We start from the raw sequence: 23907 nt of genomic DNA, 5'->3' as shown, positions 1-23907 counted from the left end.
TTTGCCAAAGTTGCCATTTTCGCAGGTACGATGATACTTTATGCTCAGAGAAGTCAAGGAAATTTCCATTACGAAAAGATTCTGGACCGACCGGGAATCAAAACCAGACACCTTCAGCATGGCTTTGCTTTGTAGCCGCGGACACTAACCGCTCGGCTAAGGAAGGCCCCACACCCCCCTCTATGTCACGTATTTTGTATAAGTCCTCCAACATTTTTGTAAGGCTTGTCACGCTTGGCTAGACCCTTGTTCATTTTACCACCCCTTCCCCTAAACTTGCTTGGGAAACTGAATTAGATAGCATTGAGTTAGAAAGGTATCGACTAACATAGGGATCAAAGTATGCTAGATTTAAGGAACCGCGCATTTCTTTATGTTAGGGAAAAAATTTAGATAAAGAATATCGAGTAAGAGAGTTGACTGTATTACAGTTGACTCTCCACATTTCGATGTTCTATATCTCGATATCTCTCCCTATGTCGATGATTTCTTCCGTCCCTTCAACCTGCATACATTTTGTCTCTCCGTATCTCGATATCTCCATATCTGGATGTGAAGCTGTTGATTTGTTGTTCTCAATTACCTCTCCGTATGTCGATATGACCATAATCAAAGGTGACTAGACTAGATTTTAGTGATTCAAAACACGTGATAACGTCTGCTTGTTTATTATTTTCCTGGTAACGGAGTGATTTTCAATCTAGTATTCATTAAACATTTGTTCTTTGTCTCGATTTCTCCCTATCTCGATGGTCCCTTCGACATCGAGATATGGAGAGGCGACTGTATAATATATATAACGAATTAGTAAAATTCTCAACTTTCACACCTTACTACTACTTTTATCGCTCTGTCTATTACGCATCCATTTATTACGTAACGGTAAAATTGATCGGGATGTCAGAATATAGATTTCGGCATACGTGAAACCCCGAAATTTCTCGAATTCCTAAATTTTTCTCCTGAGATTGATACTAATGGATACAGATTTAAAAACAATGTACCAAAACTGTCAACTATTAAAAAAATGAATGATTCGTCGGTCTTTTGAGCAGCATTTTTCTTTCAGTCACCGCATAGCTCTCAGCGACTCAAAATAAACTAAGACCCGCACCTCTATGTTAAAATATATTGAGCTAAATCTCTCTAGTGCCTTGACTACTCTACTCTTACAGCACAGCAACAAAAATGATGATGAACGATGGATTCGAGGGTCATGTAAAAGATCTGTTCAGCGACCAAACATACATCGATATAAAGATCGTCGTTGATCAAGACAGTAAGACTTCGAAGGGAACTGTTTCCATTCCCGCCCACCGACTTGTGCTGGCCACAATGTCCGACTATTTCCGCACGATGCTATACGGACAATTCATCGAAGCCAATAAATCGGAGATCCGTCTCTTCGGAGTACCTAATTCTACGTTTCAGCACTGCCTGCGATTCATGTATTTCGGATGGGATACCACGTTGGAAAACATGTCTCTGGACGAAGGCATGGAATTCTATTCATTGGCAAGGATGCTCCTCATGGAATCGAAACTCAAAGAAACCTTCTCCGAATGGATTGCGAACAATGTATCTAAATGGGAAAAGCAACTGTGGACAATTTTTGTAATGGCCGATGAATGCGATCTGCCTGTGGTATCGGATGCTTGTGAAGAACACTTCACAGATGTTGCTAATGAGTTCCTTATCAACGATACCTTCCGCACGATCCCATTGTCTGTTATTAAAAAAGTTATTGCGTGCGAAAAGATGAATTGCACGAAACTGTTTCTGATCAAAGCGATTAGATGTTGGATCTCTCATAACAGTCTCGATATTAAGGTTAAAAATGATTTGTTAGATTCAGTTCGATCCAAAAAAGCTCCATTCTTCAAAGGCAAAAAAGCCAAGCTCTATGATTATTATCCAGGGCGACCAATCGCGATGCAGTCGATGGATATGTCAGCGATTTCTGTGAAGCGCAGTTATTCCTCAAGTATTCGCTTCCGCAAATGCATAATGCTGACAGGCATATCAGTCATCCTTTGGAAACCTGATTCTAAGCAATATCGTCAGATCGAAAAGGGAGCCATTGATTTGAAAGTGGATATCAGTTCACGTTCTGAATATGACCCGTTTGTCTCTAGGATCGCCACCGTAACCTACGATTTCACGCATGGCAATGAAAATCAGACCGAGGTGTTCATTTTTTTCCCGCAAATCAAAGTCTGCGCGGACAAGCTCTACACGTATACCTTCAGTTGGATCGAAGATGGAATACATCCGGAAATCTACCAGTTTGGGAAATCGACTAAAGTTTCCGCTGTCTGCCAGAGTTCATATGTGGCGAGCGTCTACCGATGCCTTGCTTCCGAACTTGGCTGCAACCAATGCGAAACCTGCCGACCAGACAACGACAGTCTTTACGGATGGCGCCGTTGGGCTCTCGACGAAGATTCGTCTATGGAAAGTGACTATTCCTAAGCGTGCTCGATTGGTAATGTTTGTTTGTTTTTTTTTTTAATGAATTCGAAATCTTGACATTTTTAATTGTTATCATTGTTCGATATTGAGCATTGTATTATTTCCATAAGATTGGAATAAATAAACCAAATACGGCCTCAAATACAAATGCGTGATCTCATAACATTATCACAGTTACGTTGTCTTTTGGGTTCCGGGTCATTTTCTTCTTCTTTCTGGCGTTACGTCCCAACTGGGAGAAAGCCTGCTTCTCAGATTAGTGTTCTTATGAGCACTTCCACAGTTAATAGCTGAGAGCTTTCTTTGCTGATTGACCATTTTTGCATGTGTATATCGTGTGGCAGGTACGAAGCTACTCTATGCCCTAGGAATCGAAAAAAATTCTTTTACGAAAAGATCCTCGATCAGCGGGATTCGAACCCACGACCCTCAGCATGGTCATGCTGAATAGCTGCGCGTTTATTGCTACGGCTATCTGGGCCCCTTTCCGGGTCATTATGCCGAAAATAACTAACTGGACTGAATGTTGACAATAAATTCTGAAGCTAAATCAATAGTTATTTGGTTGTTTATCAATAGTTCCACTATTTAATCGACAAGTAGGTTGTTATGAGTGTTCCAATAAACTTATAATCTTATTCCATTATTTGTATTACATACTTACGTTACAATATCGAACTGAATTACAGTCACCCAACAGTTAAAACGGGAATATCCCATCAAATAGAGTTGCAATTACGCAGAATACATTTTACCTACGTGAACCAAAAATCTGTACAGCATCGCAATCAATTATAATATGCTTAAACATATTTTTTCCGTCCGTAGGATATAAAATGTCAACCGTATTCCCAGAAGCATTGATTCATATAACTGTGGGGCATTGAAAACTACCGCAGTATGAATCAAAGGTAAGACGATTCTGAAACAAACGCCAAAACGTATGATTTTACCACAGATAACAGATGTTTATGGTGAAGATGAATCGAAGCCAAAGTTCAAATTTTCAAGAGCACGGATCTGTAGAACCAAACATCCGATTGAGCTGAAAACTTAATCGATTGGTCACCACCAGCTAGTTTTCAGCTCAATCGGATGTTTGGCTTCTACAGATCCGTGCTCTTGAAAATTTGAACTTTGGCTTCGATTGATCTTCACCTTATGCCAGAACAAAAAAAAATCTGAAAACCAGTGTAAATATTCAAAACTCCTTGCAATCACTAGAGCCGCCTCACAGCGAATTGCGTCAATCAGTGGTAAATACTCCACTGCACTGTGACGTCACGCATCAATTTTGACAGGTACTGGTCCTGTTGTTTACACTTTGGACTTGGTACTTTTTTCGAATCATTCTTAATTTCGTGAAAGTTTGCTGCGAGGAGAGGTCAAATCCACTGCAGATACCCACGGATCGTATTATTCTATCTTCCTACAGTGGAAAATCCCTGGCCACGATCACAGGGTTTGACGGTGCCAAAGTAGAAGGTGCACCATAATAATACCCGTCTGTGAAACATATCACCTTCCCAATACTTTGGCACACCTCTAACGGTTCATGATTTATCATGAAACGGCTGCATTCAGGCGGAGGATCTGTTAATATGTTTCGGCATATTATCAGGTCCTCTTCGAACGGAGGGACCGCCAGGGCTCATTAGTTACTTATAAACCAGTGCTGGTTGTTGATGGCTCAGTTCGTTTACCACGAGCTGTAGCATCCCTTGTACTAATCAGTAATGGTTGTTAAGTTTCGAAGCTAACGTGTGATCAATCGTTTTATAATGCAACCTAAGAATGGGTGTTTGGTGGAACTGCGCGTAACACTTGTTGTTATTCAATTTAGTGATTGTGTTGGTGCTAATGGTGTGTTTATAATAAAATCTATGGTGATGAGAATTTGCAAATGAAATTGGAAGTGATTCTGATAGTTTTGTTAGAAATATAATAATGATGATGTATAATGCTGTGAACTCTACTAATTTAATAAAGGCCATAATGCCTTTTGCAATCATTTCTCTGAATATAAACATTATTGCCTAGTTCTTCAAACATGCATGATAAAAGTGTTAATAATGACAGCGAGTGCAGAAAAATGGATCGAAGTGATTTTGTTTTACTGTAACTTTGTTGATAGTGCTAAATTGTAGTTTGAATAGTAATGACTCTACAGCAACAAAAATGATAAAAATTTAAATTGAATATCTTTTAATTGCTTAGTAATGTTAACAGATGGTAAATGCTAATAACAATGAATTTATATGAAAATGGTGTGATGTGAAAAGTGATATAATGGAAAGTATATCTGAAGTGTATTACGAAAGTTGATGAGTGATAATCGGTGAAATACGTGATAGTGTCGAAAATAAAAGTGACGATAGTGAGTGATGAAATGAAATGGGGAATGAGGACCTTTTAATAAAACTATTTCGTTCTTCACTTTAACCACTCTAGTAGCATTTCAGGCCTTATCATAGTTTGATAGTAGTCTAAAGTACTAGACTGCAAAACTACGGTAGGGGCTGATTGCTGCTAGGGTACACAGTGACCATTTGAGCAACATTGCTTAGGAACGTCTGTGTGTTGAACGCAATAGAGGCTTATAAAAGCAAATGCTGGGAAGGAGCTTAGGGCAGATTAAGAGTGCCAGTACTACCCCTATCGCTACCGACAAAAAAAAAAAAAAAAATCTTCCTACAGTGGAAAATCGTCACCATCAGCATGCTGGTGATAGAAATGCGAAGATGAAAAAATGATGGAAAAAACGACTAAGTCCGAAACGTAAACAACAGGACCAGCAGCTGTCAAATAAATGAGGTTAGGCTCGTCATATGCAGCGCTCTATATCAGTTTCTTGAAATATTTCATATTCACCACTGACATAGTCATGGGAGCTTAGCGATTGCAGCGCCACAACGATGTTGCTACTTTTGTTGTCATTCAAAATTACCATTATTTGGCTTACATAGTTTTACAATCGGACTTCAACTATGTTATCTGTGCTTTCACTAACACACCCTTCGTTTACCTCGCAGATAAATTGCTGGTATAGTGTTTTGATGCATAATATGAATCGATTTGATCCATAATAAGGATCCTCCTTCGCCACTGATCCACATCTGTGGAGTGGACATCGTTTGAAATTTGTATCGAAATCGACACTTTTTATCAAAAACAACTACAGTCGACTCTAAACAACTCGATGTTCTACATCTCGATATCTCTCCCTATGTCGATGATTTCTCAGGTCCCTTCATTCTGCATACATTTTCACTCTCCATATCTCGATATACTCCTTATCTCGATGTGATTTTCATTCCCAATTTTCTCTCCGTATGTCGATATGCCCATTATCAAAGGTTACTAGACTAGATTGTAGGGATCCAAAACAATTTGCAAAGACGAAATGACGTCTGTTTGTTTTGAATTTTCCTGGTAACGGAGTGATTTTCAATCTAGTATTCATTTCAAAGGGGCCCAGATAGCCGTAGCGGTAAACGCGCCGCTATTCAGCATGACCATGCTGAGGGTCGTGGGTTCGAATCCCGCTGGTCGAGGATCTTTTCGTAAAGGAAATATTCTCGATTCCCAGAGCATAGAGTATCTTCGTACCTGCCACACGATATACACATGCACAAATGGTCAATCGGCAAAGAAAGCTCTCAGTTAATAACTGTGGAAGTACTCATAAGAACGCTAATCTGAGAAGCAGGCTTTGTCCCAGTTGGGACGTAACGCCAGAAAGAAGAAGAAGATTCATTTCAAATGTGTTCTATGTCTCGATCTTTCCCTATCTCGACGGTCCCTTCGATATCGAGATGTGGAAAGTCGACTATATATTCTGCAGTGCCTGAGAAGTAATTTTGTTTTGTACAGCGTCACCATGTTTTTTGTTCATATTTTCTTCCGAAAAATAATCCTCAGTTGATCCATAACTATGGGGTGACTGCAGTTTAGGTTGGATTCGTCGAAAAGTAGTGGTGCTCGACAGACACCATGAACGTTAACGGGTTAAATTTAAAGTCTTCTTGATTTGAAGAACCTTAACTATTCGTTTTACTATATCCGCTTGTCCCACTGTTCAAGGCTGGTAGCGAGTCACTTTTTAGTGACTTGGTCACTTTTTTGAAGCCAGTCACTTTAAAGTCTCTTTTTTGAAGCCATTTCTCCTAAAGGGTGTCCACGATGAAATTGCTCTAACTTTTTAACCGTTGGGTAGAATTTAATGAAAATTTGGGTGAATTTAGTTCATAGTGCATTATTTACATCCTGCAAGTTTTAAAGTTTGAACGACGTGTGCTTAGGACGATCTTCAGCGGAGTATGTGAGAATGGTGTATGGAGGAAAAGGATGAACCACGAGCTTGCGCAACTCTACGGTGAACCCAGTATCCAGAAGGTCGCCAAAGCTGGAAGGGTACGATGGGCGGGACACGTTGTGAGAATGCCGGACAACAATCCCGCAAAAATGGTGTTCACCTCAAATCCGGCCGGTACAAGACGAAGGGGAGCGCAACGAGCTAGGGGGTTTGACCAAGTGGAGCAGGATCTTGGAAATGTGGGGCGATCGAGAAACTGGAGGTTAGCAGCCATGGACCGAGTTAATTGGCGTAACATTGTGGCGCAGGTCATGTCTTGAAGGACGTAGAGCCAGCAAAAGTAAGTAAGTTTTAAAGTCCTGTGATCAAAACTCGCGGAAATGGGGTCAAAAGAACAGCTCGTGCGTGATAAAATCTTGCGAATTCATCACGAGAACAAGGATCTCTCGCATCGTTCCATAGCTAAAACGTTGAGAATCGCGAATTCCACGGTTTTTTTTTTCTATCTTTATTCACGAGATTTTTAGCCCTGGGCTAGTTCATCTCGGGACCAACGGCTTTACTTCCCTTTCGAAGGAAGTCGTCACTACTGAAATTTTTAGTGACTATCTCGGGGATGGGATTCGATCCCAGGTCCTCGGCGTGAGAGGCGTGTGTTCTAACCCCTACACCAGGTCCGTCCCCCTCGGTGTCGCGAGTGATTAAGCGGTTCGAGGAACGATTGACCACCGATCGGAAGCCCAGATGTGAAGGAAAAAGTATTCCGTACAACTCCAAAAATCACAACCGCGTAGTTAGGGCCTTCAACCGAAACCCGAACGCCTCCGTTCGGGATGTGGCTAAGAACCTGCACCTAAGCCGAAGTTTTGTCCAGAAAGCCAAAACTAAGGCTGGGCTTCGAACGTTCAAGGTACAAAAGGCCCCTAATCGCGACGAAAAGCAGTACAAGTCCGCCAAAACCCGTGCCAGGAAGTTGTACCTCAACATGCTGACGAAAGTTGAATGCTGCATCATGGACGACGAAACATATGTGAAGGCCGACTTCAACAGATCTCCGGCAACCTGTTTTTCACGGCCAAGGATAAGTTCAGCGTTCCGGAGCATGTCCGCACTCAGAAGATGTCCAAATTTGCGAAGAAATTCCTGGTTTGGCAAGCCATCTGCACGTGCGGGAAGCGGAGTGCACCTTTTGTGACCCAGGACACGATGAACGGACAGGTGTACATGAAAGAGTGCTTCCGGAAGCGGCTGCTTCCTCTCCTGAAGGCCCACAACGTCCCAACAATTTTCTGGCCAGATTTGGCCTCATGCCACTACTCCAAGGACGTGCTGAAGTGGTATGCGGACAATAAGGTCAATTTCGTGCCGAAAATGTCCAACCCTCCCAACACTCCGGAGCTCCGCCCCATCGAGAAGTACTGGGCGATTATAAAGCAGCACCTTCTTAAACGACCTAAGGTAGTGGAACTGAACTGAAGAAAGTATGGGTTTACATGCAAAAAACGGTTGATTCACAGGTTGTGCAGAATCTTATGGCCGGGGTTAAGGCCAAGGTGCGGGCATTTGCGTATGGACTGTAAATAAAATACGAGTAAAACGGTAAAATGAAGTTCAATAGTTAATTTTCAATCCCTGAAAATTTGATGGCAATCGAATGAAAACTCGAATTTTGCGAATCAATTTTGTGTGTGGCAATTTCAACGTGGACACCCTTTAAAGTCACTTTTTTTTTGTCAAAAAGTCACTTTTTTGGAAGAAAATGGTAAACGATCTTGTTTTTAAATTTAGGCTAGTCAAAATTTAAAAAATGTCAATACAAAAATGTTTTAAAAGTCTTATAAAACTTTCCTAATATGCATAGCATGGCCCAAGGTTTAAGCCAAAAATAGAATCATCTTGATTTCCGAGCTTAGAAAAAATACACTTAATTCCAAAGGGTACCCTGTCTAAAGGCGCGGTCTGGTATAAGAGAGTTGAGCATCTAATTAGGGAATGGTCAATGGTTCCCAGGAATACATTTTGAAAGAACCTCTTTCGAAGCTTTTTGAGAATGCTCGCAAAACATATATTTTTGTGTTAATACATGAGAATGGTTATACAGAAATGCTTCAGAGAATTTATTATTTTTGTTGAATCGTTCATGAAATCATGCATGTTTTTTTCAAAGAAATGTGGGGAGTCGGATCCTCTTAATGGCACTTTTGATTTACTTCGGCAGGAGTTATTTTGAAATACACATAGTTTATGCATAACAAGAATATTAAAGTATTTTATATTACTTATCACCCAATGCAAAGTAAATAATGAGTAATTTAGATTGAAATATTAGAAGCTTAGTGCTAATAACTACTTTAACAACACAACTCATAAGAACAGCCTATTGAGCATATCGGCCTTATGCTAAATGTCCATTCGGCCAAACGTACCTCCCATCAAACTTACTGATGGAACATTTTAATTTCACATAGGCTTAAGTCAACCATTTGTTTTCCCTTAGTTGAAGTCCGTAAGACGCAAATATATACATTGGTTTTAACACTTCAGTCGTCGCGCTGTTGTATTTTGTACAACACTATTGAAAAAATCTCGCTTTTCATTCACAACAGCAGCGTGGTGGTTCTGACTGTGGCAAACCGCGCGACGACTGGAAGGTTAAGACGAAGTAGACCGTCATTGAAATTTGTGACCGTCATTGAAATCTCACGTTTCCGAATCAAAGAAAATCAGTTGGTTTTGAAACAGCTGAAAAAGTATCAGCATACTTTATGCATGTTAGCGCGTACAGTGATAAATATTCAAGTCAATATAAACTATCAAGACTGAGCTTTATCACTTTGAAATGCAAGCTGAAAAGTCATCATTGTTGCCTAAACGAATGACGGGCTACTTAGCCTTAAGCAGTATTTCAATCATATTCGATCATCTACCATCATTTTTAATTTGAAACTTTGATTAATGGCTAATCTTGATCTAATTACACAAAATATTAATCTTATTAGATAAGCTTTAAAGTAGAATCCAATAAAGCTAAGTAGAAAGTATCCTGTGTGTATTACATTAATTTGATCAAACCTCGTCTATATGTCTATAATTTTCTTGATTAAATCTTAAATTCTTATCGACTTCAAGTCATGGAAAAGTTTAATTCAAACGGTTTTTAAGATGTCATTTTTTTGGGAGTGAAATTAAAAATTTTAACTTCACAAATATGCCAAATTCTTATTAAAATTTACATTACTAACCAAATACTTAGGTGATATAAAATACACAAACGGTGATCTTTTTTCAAAACATATTTCTAAAATTTAAAAATGATTGAAAATCTGCTAAAACATGTTTATTTGTGTAAATGTTAACTTTTTAGTTCAAAAAAAATGTTGACAATATCTTGAAATTTATAGTAATTTCCAAATTTGGTACTCAACTAGACTTATTACCTACAGTAGATCATGTTGGATATTCCCTTTTTCATCGTAAAACAGTGTAAAAGAACTGAAATAAAACTGATTACGTTTTGATTTTCAAGTCACTTTTAGTCACTTTTTCAATGATCGGAAGTCACTATTTAGTCACTTATTTCCCAAATCTGGTCACTAAAATACCTTTTTTCGGAAATACTTTTTGCTACCAGCCCTGACTGTTCCTTATGAAAAACCGGCTTTTGATCCTCAACTTGCACATTCTCTCATTGATCGGCCACCACCCGATCACGCGCCTCTGCATATCGCCTTTTTGGAGGCTAGCTACAAATCGCTCTATAAAAGCTGTTCCCGGATTGTGTGTGTTGCCGCAACTCTGGTAGATGCTATGGTTACCTCTAAACGTTCACACCAATGATCCCTCCAACACACTCCCTGCAATGGTACGATGCCTAATCCGTGCGCCCGATGAGGTTGAGATATTTACAATTCCACGTACCGAGCTTCCAATCGCTATAGTTGCTTTACGTCGCTGTGGTCTTCGCCGATTGTCCCGGTTCGTGTTCTCTCGTTGATTATTCGTTGCTTGATTTGTTTACGGCTGGCTTGCAGGGCCACCAACACCCTTTTCTGGCACTCGGACGATAGTCAGCCGCCCTGACATGGGGAAGAGACGGTGTTGTGAGCCGGTCCTAACATGGAGTACAGACGTGGATAGGAGTTGCTGGGCAGGAGACTAAGGACCACACAAAGGAGTCTATTTTATTCCTCTAGGTACGCAAGGTACCAATGGTACGCCATGCCCAGCATTTACCAACCAACAGTTCATTAATTATCCTATTACTTCCGACGACCTATTACTAAATGCTCTTGTATTCCTGTTCCAATTATGCATATCATTCAAGAATGTTAATCAGACTAATGAGACTAGCTAGTAAAGACACAATACAATAGTAATATAAAGCATTTTATAACGACATTTTATGTTTAAAGAATTATACATTCTTTCAGCTTCTACAATGCAACATATTAACGCTGGATTTCCCCTCTTCGTGAAAGACCTATTCGACGATCGATCCCTCAGCGATGTTACGATCGTTGTAGATAATGATGAAAAATCTCCAAACAACATCGAGGAAACGGTTGCCGTTCAGGCTCACCGACTCGTGCTGGCAGTAATGTCGGGCTACTTCCAGAAAGCGTTCTGCGATAATTCAAGCGACGACAATCGGCTGGAGATCCGGCTTGTAGGGGTGCCATATTCGATCTTTCAAAAATGTTTGAAGTTCATGTACCACGGATTTGATGAAACACTTTCCAATATGACTTTGGAAGATGGCATCAAGTTCTATTCAATTGCAAAGATGCTTGAGATGGACACGAAAGTCAAACAAAGTTATTCTAAATGGATAACAAAGAACCTCGGCAAATGGGAACAGCAAATTTGGAGCATTTTCTTAATGGCTGTGGAACGTGAATTAAATGAAGTGGTGGTACATTGCAAAGCATACGTCACAGACATTGCCAACGAACTGCTCTTCTTTGATGCGTTCCGTACGATGCCATTGTCCATCGTTCAAATGGTGCTTTCAGATGAAAAAATGAACTGCACCAAATCAGAGCTGAAAAAAGCGATCAAATGTTGGATCTCGTCCAATCAAATAGATGAGCCTGTCGCAAACGAGCTGCTAAACTCTATTCAGATGAGGAAGGATCCGCTCTTCAAAGGTGAAGAAGCGAAGTTCTATAAAAGCATGAGGGTCAAGGAGACGGAGGCCGGAAAGCTAAACAGCTCTGCACCGGATACTGCGGAACACCGTTATGAATCAAGTATGTACTTCCTGAAAAACATCGTATTGACAGGCATTACAGTTTTTTTCAAACGGAACCCGGATTCTACAAAATCAATCGACCAGAATGCAACGGGAAACATTGAGTTGGAGCTGAAAATCTGCCCGTTTTATATCGACTATGGGGCAAGCGTATCAAGGACCGCTGTTGTAATGTACGATTTAACGCAACGCAATGCGCACAAAGTGAACATTTTCTTCCCAGAGCTCAAGTGCAGCCCGTTTAGCAAGTACAGGTTTGAAATCAAATGGAAGGGCGAGGGCTTGCAGCCTCTTTTGCACATGTTCGGACCTATCGCACATGATCTGGTAAAGGCAGATGAATCTCTTGTATGGAGCATGTTCTACAAACAACCTGTAGAAAATAACGGGGCGCGAGTCGATTGAGTCCACAATGATTTTCGGGATGAAGTTGTTCTTTTCGAATCAACGAGATCTATGCACAAAATTCCTCTCTGAATTGATTTGTTTTTTTTTTCTTTTGTTTATGTATTTCAACAGTTTCAGTTAATCATAGTTTTAAGAAATTTCTGTTTTCTTTTTTTTTTAAGATTAGCAATGCAGTAGCATTAAGCATCTTCTCACTTGTCAATACGTATTGTTACCATGATATTGACATTGAATACTTTTACTTGTTATATTCCTTTGATTACTGTATGTTAAAACGTGTTGCAATCGTTTTAAAATCTTGAGCAATGTAAACATTCACTGAATGCACATAAGTTATAAATAAAGATTGACATCTGTAAAACAAATCCCCAATTTTATTCACATCTCAACAAATATCTACATATCTAGAAGACCGGATTAAATGAATGTTCGTGGTAATAATTAGGATTTTTATCACAGCACGCAGTTGAAAAGAAATGTAATTTTAAATGGGGATATCTGTAAGAAATTTCTTGGCTGGATGGGTCAAGAAATTTCTTACAGATTACTTTTCTTGAGTAAAACAGCATACTTAGTTTGAATTATGAAAGTGTCCAAAATATGAAAAGCTTAGTGCTATCAACCACTTTAATAGTATAACTCAGAAGAACAAGCTATTAACGATCAACGCTCCGTCATCGTGATCATCGTCATCATCGAAACTGCAAGAGCAGTTTTTCTACTCAAAACAGAAAACTAATCGATGAAAGTGTGTTCACTGTGTTTCGGTTGGAGAATAGATTACTGTTAACACATTTTCATGTAAATTTACTTGATTTTGAACGAAAAAACTGCTTTTGTAAATTCCGAAATCAATGACGGATCCTAAGCCTATATTTTTTATGCAAAAAAAATATCTATTTCACACAGGCTTAAGTCAACCATGTGTTCTCCCATAGTCGGAAGTATTTCAATCATTTTCGATCTTCTAGCATTATTTTAATTGGAAATATTGACTAATGGCCAAATATTCAATTTTCCTTGATCTACAGTTGTGTTCCGAATATGTGTGAAAATTTTCACACAGGTGAAAGCGCTTAAAATAATACATGGTGTCGACTACCTGGAAAAACCTGGAAAGTCAGGGAATGTCAGGGAATCAGGGAAATCAGGGAATTTCACTTGTGGTCAGGGAAAACATATCAATACTACAACATCAAACGAGTTTATTGTCTGCAAAGTAATTGATCATGCTAAATCAATACACCTTCAGCATGGCTTTGCTTTGCAGCCATGGACTCTAACCACTCGACTAAGGAACCAGGACCCAGAAAATTCTCCAGAAATTCTGAGGATGATTCTCAAAGTTGCTCGATTATTTTTAGTAATTCAGAAAATCATTGAAACGCAGAAATTTCAGGAATATCATTTGAAATAATCGTGATAATCTATTGACCAGTGCTGGGAATGGTAATAGTAGTAGGCTTGAATTTCGCGAGATACTCGTAGATGAATTCTTAGAAGAGTTCCTCGGAGCATTGCTGAAGGTACGACAAGTACAAGAGAAAGATTAGAAACCTTTTATCTAATCAGTGCATTCCCAAGAAACAATTTTTGCTTTAAGAAAAGTTTCTCGGGACTGTTTTATTAAGCTGTTAGTTGCTCAATGATTGACTTAGTTAACATTAAACTATTATTCAAGCCTTATTCGCCCAGAAATGGAGAATCTATTCAACAACAACCATTTTATTAACGTATTTTAGTACATGTTTATTCAATGACCTTACCTCGGCTGTTAAACAGTAGTAACATTATAAGTAGAGTTTATAATGTTTATTCAATATTTAATCCACCAGGTATACAGCGAACATCCAGAGATGCTTATTAGGCGTTTGTTTGACAGGATTTCATGACGTGTTATTTATAAATTGTCGAAGAAAAGTTGTAGATGCCATTATTACTCATGGTAACAAGTGTACAAAATAGTAGACTTTGTTCAGCATTAGTTCAACAACAACACATGCTGAACACAGTCTTTTTAAGTGTTTTGTTCAACTGAATTAGACATCACATTTATTTATAGAATTAATTGTATAAAGGGACAAAAAAAAAGGTTTGTTCGATGTTTCGTCAACATTTATTTTATAATGGAAACAGCAAAAACATTGGTAGTTATTTGCGCACTTCATCAAATACTCATATCTGGATGCCCAGGAATTTAGCACTTCATTATTAAATTTCAAATAATCAAACATTGTTGGCATGTCGAGGCTCGAACTCAGGACCTTCCGATTTACAGGCGCATGCTTCTCCACTGCTCTAACCAAGGTTATGTAGAACAGCAGATAAAGAGCAGTATTTAAAGATATAAAAAGCTAATCGAACAAATTATCGTACATATGTTGTTTAAACATTGTCTAAGTATTTTGCTTGCCTGCGGTGTATGTAAACATCAATGTTGAACATTGTTTGTAAATGGTCTCAAACGTAAAACTTATTCAAGCTATCAGTTTTATTATAGTTTAATAACAGATGAATAATCACCATATCAAAACATGCTGTTGAATTAACACTGTACAACGGCTATTTTTGGAATGACGGTGATCATAAGCAATAAGGACTTCTTCAACTTTTCTTCCACAATTTAGTTATTACTCGTTATAAGTCCCTGTTAGACAAACGCTGAACAAGCATTTCTGAATGATCGATGGATAACTGGTGGATTACTTGTTGAGTACACATTGTAGAGTCTATTTATAATGTTATTAGTGTTTAACAGCCAAGGTAAAGTAATTGAATAAGCAAGTACTATATTACGTTAATCAAATGGTTTATTATTGAATAGATTCTTCATTTCTGGGCGAATAAAGATTGAATAATAGTTTTCTTTTTATCAAGACAATTATTAAACAACCAATAAAACAGCTCTCAGAAACTTTTCTCAAGGAAGTAATTGTTTCTTGGGAAGTTGAACAATACTTGTGATTGAGAATTTTAATCTTAATCGGTAATAATAGTTACTACCGTAAGGACGCCATTCACCGCTCATGCTCCATTCACCGCTCATTGAATTATTTTGAAAAATCTGAAATAAAAGTCATTAGCATGTATTAGTATACCAGAATGGGTTGTATCAGAATTAAATTCATATGATTTAATATTATATACTATTTATAAAAAATAATTTTAGGCTGTTTAAGGCGGTAAACATGAGTTGAGCAATGATTTTATTATGGCAGATCGAAAAATGCTTCTAAGCTGCCACGATTTAATATGTTCTTGTACTATAGTACAAAGATAACAAGCAGCTAAAGAAAGTAAATTAATTCCAACTAGTTGTGTATATAGAGCCTCATACTTAGGATGAGCGGTGAATGGCGCCCTACACATGTATCATTGGCATACATTTTATTCGGTACCATTATACGTTGTTCACCCTTCAACTTCTTTCCTACAAAAACAAATGTTTTAACTTGCGTCTGGCGCAAAAAGTTGCGAAAAATATCGAAAAACCGATTTTTGACAGAATTCAATGTGTTGAAATGCTGTTAAATGAGCGGTGAATTGCGTCCTTACGGTACCACACTTCTACAAGTTTTGAACAACGATGTACCTACAACTATGTTTAAGAGCTTTCATATTACTGGTTGTTGAAAAGTTGAATTCAAAGCTTTTCAAAGTGAACATATTTTCACTGCCGTTTTGTCCCATTTAAGTATTGTTGAAAAAGTGACGAAAAAAGTGTTGCTAAAAATTGTAAAAGCTTATTATTCAAATGTTTGTCGCATATGGAACAACAGAGTCTGGATCTTGAGAAACAGCACATCTTCAATTATTATAAAGAGGATGTTAGACAACCATACTAAATTATCAACCAACGTTGCTTCAACTTTGGTTCTACTTGCTATTAAAATGCCATGAAAGTGAGGAACAAAAGTGCTGCTAACATTATATGCAACATTTGATCATCACTTAGTACAACTTATACTTTTGTTCAACTACCACGGCTGCTGTAAAGCTTTAGTTAAGCAGGCATGTTTATTAATCGCCTACAATTGTTTCTTGGGTTGTTCAAGCAATGCATTCTGTTAAGAATATTTAGATATTTTTTCGGAGAGAAAAACTAGGGGTAATTCATATCGAAATCCTAAAATATTAACTGTAACGAATCATTGTGAAGAATTATCATAGATATTCTAAGAAAAAAAAATGAAAACAATTTGGAAAAGAATTATGTTATCCTGAAAAATATTAATATAAGCATTCCTGAAATAAATCTAGGAAATCCAAATGCTATTTTTAGCAATATTTGAGACTGAAAGAAATTCTCTAACAATTTTTACAGAATCTTGCAGATGAGGAACTTCTGGAGGAAATCTTTCAAGAGTTCATTGAGAAGTATTGAAGGAATATCTGGAAAAATATCTTAAGAATATCAAGAAGAATTTCTGAGCAATCTATGTGGAATTCGTTGAAGCAATTCTCCAAGAAAGTTCTATGGCATTGTCTAGAATTTAGCCTGGAAAAAGAAATAGTTAAATTTGAGGATAGCTTTCTTCCAACAAAAAAAGTATGGTGGATGATCGTAATAGTGTTGCCTCTTGTATAAAAAAGTTATAATCAGGAAGGAGTCCAAAATTTTCGTTCATGCCTAAAATTTTAAATTAGGTCTAAGGTAGTTCACTAGCCGAGAACATCTTTGTTCATACGGATCTTCAAGTTTGAAAAGTAAATAGATTCTCAGTTGTTCAGTTCTATCATATCAACTTGAATAAACGTTCAAGAATGTCATCTGGCAGGCACATATATCTCAATAAAGTAAAAGCTTTTGATCAGTTTATTCATACGACCTATAACATAACGAATATGTATCTTCTTGTAAAAATTCAACTTATTTCGGTTCAAATTAATCAACTCAGTGGTCTGGAACTTTTCTGGAAAATGACTGGAAGGTCAGGGAAAGTCAGGGAATTTTATTTTCAAAATTGAGTCGACACCCTGTAATAGTAGTTTTTCCTTTATAAATTTTTGTTCAGCAACAATTTTATAACAAATCGAGAGGGATTCGCGATAAGGGCCTATCTGACAAATCAATGACAATGAGAAAATAATCAATGAAATTCTCATGTGCAATTTTTAATCCCAATTGGAAAAAAATATACTCAAACTTTAACCTTTCCACTTTGATACACATTTCATAAACCTAGTTTTCAAATCCTCATCAATACCACACACATCTCCTACAATTTCCCTGGCTATTTCGTACTAAAAAAAAATATTATAAGGTTTCGCCTTAAACGTACTCAAGGATGCCAGTATCGCCCAATGTTATGAGCCTGTAATCGATATTATTTTCAGTGTCGCCTATTACTTTTGCGCCGTTTTTACATTCTGGTTTCAATTAAGCCCGACATGTACGTCTTGTTTATTTTTTGTTTGCAGTGTCGCCGTTTACTCTCGCCGTGTTTTGATTTCGATTTCAGATGCGCCCACACTTTGATAAACAAAAACACAGGCGTAATCAATAAAGTGTGTGGTTTGGCATGAGGTGAAGTTTCGTCTTCTACAAATTTGCGTTTTTTGAATAGTTAAATTATCGATAGGGGAAAAGTTCAAGTGCAGTGAATAGACTTTCGAGCTACAATTCCAACGCTATATTTTCTTAAATTTTGTACATTTTGTCAGTTTCGCCTGATTCGCGAATCTTTCTAGAAATTGGCTTGTTTATACATTTATAGCTTGAGTGGAAATGGTTGAAACGATGAATAAAGAAAAATTCAAAAACTCAAAATACAGCGAATATTTGAATTATTAAAACTTCTATTAATTTGAGCGATTTCACCTGGTGCTTAACTTTTTAGCCGGTAGTGTGAAAATTTTCAAATCTTGTGATAATGAAATTGAGTATATTTGTAGTTCACTGCCAAAATTTCATGCCGATTGCTAATATGGAAACAAAGTTACAGCATGCAAAAATTGCACAAAATATTAGCTTATAAGGTAGAAGCGTTATCTGTGAAAGTTATAGACCGTGCCTTTTTAATGGAATCTAATGAAGTAAAATAGAAATATTTATTCTGTGAATTATATAATTGAACGAATTTTACCTGTATGCTTATAATTTTTCTAAACTAAATCTTAAATTTGTATCGACTTGAAGTCATGGAAAAGTTTTAGGATCTACACAATTTACAATGAATTCAATTCTAGCTGTTTTAAAATAACATTTTTTGGGAGTTTGAATAACAAATTGAAATTACAATTTTTTTTATTTAACAAAATATCCTTAATTCTTATCAAAATTTAGATTACAAAACAAAATAAAGGGCGAACACGAAATTATTGCGACACATTCAACAGGGCATAACTTTTTTACCGTTGGGTAAAAATCAACCAAATTTTGCACACTTTCTCATTGATCTGTATTGTTCACATGCTGTCAAACTCGAAGTCGTGTTTTTCGATTCGAAAATTGAGGTGAACTAACGCGAGTCGAGAGAACAAATTCTTTTCAAACACCTGTAATTTCCTGACTGGTCGCACCGGCAGTTGGGAAAAATGTTGAACATTCACAATTCAACCGTCTCCAGAGTGTTCAGGAGCGGTTGACGTTGGACCACGGCAAAGGAGCTGGAAGAAAACCGGGATCGGAGAACAAATAGACGGAGGGAAAGGTGAAGCGTATGATTAAAGCAAATCCCAACGTCTCAAGCCGTGATTTGACTAAAAACATCGGCATGTCGCAGAGCTACGTCCAGAATGCGAAGAAGAGAGCTGGACTACATACATACAAGGTACAGAACTTCCCAAACCGCAATGAGCGGCAACAATCGACGGCTAAAACTCGGGAACGGAAGCTCTACTAGAAGATGCTGACAAAATATGGCTGCTGTGTGATGGACGACGAAACGTATAAAAGCCGTTTTTAGGCAAATTACGGGGTTGGAGTTTTTCACCAGCAAGAGCAAGTTCGATGTGGACGACAAATTTAAGAAGAAGAAAATGTCGAACTTTGCCTCCAAATATCTCATTTGGCAGGCCATCTGCTCTTGCGGACTAAGGAGTGAGCCTTTCGTGACAAAAGGCACAGTAAATGACGAAATCTACGAATCTAAGTGCCTCGAGAAGCGCCTTTTGCCGTTCTTGTTGCAGCACGACGGAGCTCCGCTATTTTGGCCAGATTTGGCATCATGCCACTATTCTAAAAGTGTCCTGGAGTGGTATGAGGCCAATTCTGTCCATTTTGTTCCAAAGGACATGAATCCGCCAAACTGTCCGGAGCTGCGCCCGGTGGAGTAGTACTGGGTAATAATGAAGCGGGTACTTCGGAAGAGCAAGAAGACAGTCAAAGACGAGAAGGACATGTTAAGAAAATGGAAAAAAACTGAGAAACTGGTACCGGTTGACACTGTAAAGACTTTGATGGAGGGTATCAAGCGAAAATGCTTTCAATTTCACACTCAAGGCTCCAGTCGATTAACTTTTCTTTTGATTTTTGAAGGAAATATATGTTTAAAACTATCCTAAAATTTTGGTTTGATTCTAAACATTATAAGAAAATTGGCATGACATTTTCGGTGTCGCAATAATTTCGTGTGGTACATTGGTGATACAGTTTCGATTCATATTACGAACAGCTTCAAATTCCGGACACTACTTTGTATGGGAAATATTTCATTTTTGCGGTTTAAAAGTTCTTACTTTCGAGACTCGTTTCAATAAGCATTTACCATAGATTACCTATGAAAATGCTTAATGCTCAGCTAAATTAGCCGTCTCTCTAGTGGTTTGACGATTTGGATTGATGATTTGACTTACCTATAAATGATTTGTTTGGCGTGCACGTTTTGATTTTCAAGTCACTTTTTCGAGAATCGAAAGTCACTTTTTAGCCACTTATTTCTCAAATCTGTCACTTAAATAACTTTTTTCGGTACCACATTTTGCTACCAGCCCTGGCCATAGAGCTTAGAGGCATTTTAACACACATACTCAGTTTGTTTTTGTTTTCCTCAAAGAAATTTGCACACGCTTTCAAGACTCATCATAATACATTTGGAAATATCACCCAATTTGAAAAATTTACACCCGGATTCTGGGTGTTTTTCGAGATAGAGTGCATATTGTTTTCCTCTAAGGTTCACAACCACATCTACACCAGAGTCTATGAATAGAGAGTTCCGCGAAGACCAAAACCAAGCGTACCTATTGAACTGTCAAATCGTCTACCTATCGAGCAAAATAAACAAAACACGTTTTGGTACAAGAGGACTATTGTTATTGTGACGATTTTTTTTTAAATGCTACGTTTTAAGTTGCGGTGTCATACGATAATATGACAAAATAATAGCTCTTTAGAGCTTCTGATTTGAGAAATAATCCCTTTTTTGTTACATGTAGTGTAATTTCCCTTCATCAGTAGAAATATATAAAACCGTTTTATATTTGAAATGTAATGAAAGATGTTGCTGAATAAACAAATTCATTTTGAGCTAATTTTGTTTGGGATTTTTGTAGACGATTTCAGGGCTATAATTCCAGAAAAAGCTTAATAATAGCAAACAAACCCATGAGTATCTCTTCTCCTATCCATCAGCTTGAATTGCTCTCTTCAGCAAATTTCTTTATTATCGTTTGAAGAATAAGTTTTCACTATGGGATGATGAGTTTGTACTAACATTTTAGTACTAACGTGATTGGAACATTTTTAAAAATATCTCCAAAAGTTCTCCATATAAACCTACATTGTCTTTAGGCCACCTTCAAATCTCCACCTAGAACGCTAAAAATTTCACAGAACACTATATTTATGGTAAGAATGGTAAGAAAGACATGGAAGATTGGATTTTCAAACATTTTTAAAATGTGAACCGCCCTAGTGTGTGGTCTTTTGATTTGGTTGCATGTTCCGGAGGGAAGAGCGATGGAATCAAGACCAATCTTGTTCGAGGGCGAAAAGCTTCGTGTTCAGTCGAGGATAGGGGAGTAAAAACTTCAAAATTTGCATCAGTCTACAGCAAACAAATTTTGTTGTACAATCTACCGAATCCATAGTAGAATTAAGAACTGCACCAACGATTTTCAACCGACTTTTAGTTTCTACAATAAACTTCATTTCAGTGTATGCTATGCCAACAAAATCTTAGTTTGCTTCAACATATTATCATTGTCGATTCAACCTATAATTTTATTTTGAAAGTAAAAATTAATCTGTAAAACAAATAACCTGGTTTTTGGTAAAACCAAACCAGTTGGTTGTAAGGATTACACAGCGTAACAAAAATTACAGTTTTGCGTGTCTCAAGAATCAAATTATGCGTCTCTAGTAGATTTGGTTTTGCTAAATCTGATGCCGTTTTCAGAAATGTTCCAGCACGTCACAATTTTTAGCCACAGGTCGTCAAAGTTGTAGAAAACCCTGGTTTCCTTGAAGTTTACTTGAAATTTAAAGTATGATTTATCGATTTTTTTTTGTGATCTAATCCACCAAGTATACAAAATATGACCTTAACTTCCATATCAGATATAATTTAGTTAAATTGCTTGATTAAATTTAGTTAAATCGATTTTTCCAATATGCTTGCAATCTGCATACAAAATTCTTCATTTCTCTTATATGGCAAAATACAATACTTTTCGAAACCATCAAAAAACAACTTTTGAGTATCGAAAGTTTTAGGAACTTTGTTGATAATAAGTGTTGTGCACATGAAGTTTGAATTCTGTGGAAAATTGAGCGAATAAATTGCCATACAAGCTGGCGAACTTGCATGCAAGATGACTGAAATAGCCAAATTTTGCATTTTCGTCAGTCAATATCTCAAAAACTAGATGTGATATTCGGGACGATCAATATAAAACGTCTGATCAGTTAGCCGGCCATAATTCAAGTCAGTTTATTGTTCGTATTATAGATGAGCTCATCATTAATTAGTAAGTGTTAGGGTACAATTTCAGTTCAGTGCTTTATTGCCATATTCATAAAAACTTCCTTCTTGTATGCAAGATATTCCTATTCAGCAATTGTGGATACTTCGTATATTACACCCAGAAAGTGTTATTGGAATCAGTTGAGGATGTGTATTGATTGTAGAATATGTCGATTAAGAGGTGCTGTAGAAGTTTATGGAAAATTGCTGATTTGGACACTTGATTGGTACTTCTGGAGCCTGGCAAGCTCCACCCTAGAAAGTGTTATTGGAATCAGTTGAGGATGTTTATTGATTGTAGAATATTTCGATTAAGAGGTGCTGTTGCGTACACTTTAAGTGTTGCGCCGCACCTGATGTCTACAGCACTTATTGAACGCTGACCTGTCGTTTCAAGTACTTTGCGCCTGCGGAACTGACGTACGTGTGACGGTTAACGATGACATGGGAGAAATGTCAGAGATGACAACAAGAATATACAAGGATTGGCAAATCTACAGATCGGGCGTGAACACATTATAGTTAGTCACAGTTAGCCTTTTTTCGTTGTTCTATAAAGTTATTGTTTCTATAATTCTATAAAGTTATTTGTTATACTAGTTTCTATTTATGCTTACACTAATTTGTATCGGTATCTAAAGTGAAGTGGTAAGATGTGAAACATTCTGGCTTATGAGAAGTGGAAAAGAAATCTAAAGAGAAAAATCTAAATTATAGGTTAGCAAACTAGGAAATCTGTTCCAGTCGCCTGCGAAGAATCGCGCTCAAATACAGTTCGTGAACTAAGGTAAATTACTAAAAGCTAGAAATGAGTAGTCTACGACTAATTTTTGTACAAAAATAGGATTATTCACTCCCACACCACTGGTCACTACTGATCGATTCGTTGCAAGAAAAAAGGAAAATGTACAAACGTGAGTAAAAGAAAACTAACCTAAAAACTATGTCTAAATGATACTTTATGTAACAGGAAAATTTTAATCGCTGCGCTCGGAATTGCGCCACAAATATACGGTTCAAAATTTCGGAGAAGTCGTTTCCCTTGTTGCATCCGCAACATCTTAAAATTTTCGTTTCTCGGATCGATCAAAGATGCCCAGAAGGAGCCGAAGGCGGAATCGGGTGCCGGAGGAAAGCATCCAGCAGACGTGCGATATGGTGAGTTGCGACAACTGCGCTCAATGGTTCCATTTTGAGTGCGTCGGAGTCAACGCGGACGTGGCCAACAGGTCGTGGAGCTGCCCGGAGTGCTCCCCAGCTACAGATCCGGCTCCACAACTGCCACAATCTTCGACACCGTCAGCATCAAATTCAGGTGAGCCACATATTCAGTCGTCTTCACCGCCACCGCCAGCTATGCCCACAGCAGTTCCGCCAATCCCAACTCTGCGAATGCCAACCCCTCGCCCTCGTTCGTCGCAGATACAAAATCCGCCCCCACCAACACCTCTTCCGCGTACCCCACTTCCACGAACCGCATCAGTGCCAATTGTTGAGACTGAAGAAGTGCCGGACGAAGTGAATCTCGTAGAAAGATTGCCAGCAGACCTCCG

General features: G+C 37.9%; 1 protein-coding gene across 5 annotated transcripts in view; it reads left to right on the top strand.

Annotated features, from left to right (window-relative positions):
• Positions 1-23907, top strand: part of LOC5568644 — a 46815-nt gene that overhangs the window by 9401 nt on the left and 13507 nt on the right. Inside the window, exon 2 of one of the 5 annotated variants that reach the window (XM_021844636.1) lies at positions 11218-12811. The exons of 1 other annotated variant lie outside the window; for it this stretch is intronic. In XM_021844636.1, coding sequence (XP_021700328.1) covers positions 11226-12443 — 1218 coding nt within the window. In that variant the 5' untranslated portion in view covers positions 11218-11225 and the 3' untranslated portion in view covers positions 12444-12811. Of the gene's footprint in view, positions 1-1150; positions 2609-11199; positions 12812-23907 lie in introns of those variants that run through there. 3 more of the 5 variants (XM_021844637.1, XM_021844635.1, XM_021844634.1) reach the window with 3 other exon arrangements.

Source organism: Aedes aegypti, chromosome 2 (assembly GCF_002204515.2).
Source record: "Aedes aegypti strain LVP_AGWG chromosome 2, AaegL5.0 Primary Assembly, whole genome shotgun sequence".
NCBI classification, from domain to species: domain Eukaryota; kingdom Metazoa; phylum Arthropoda; class Insecta; order Diptera; family Culicidae; genus Aedes; species Aedes aegypti.
The sequence above is the reverse complement of the archived record's forward strand: the minus strand, read 5'-3'. Positions and strand labels throughout refer to the sequence as shown.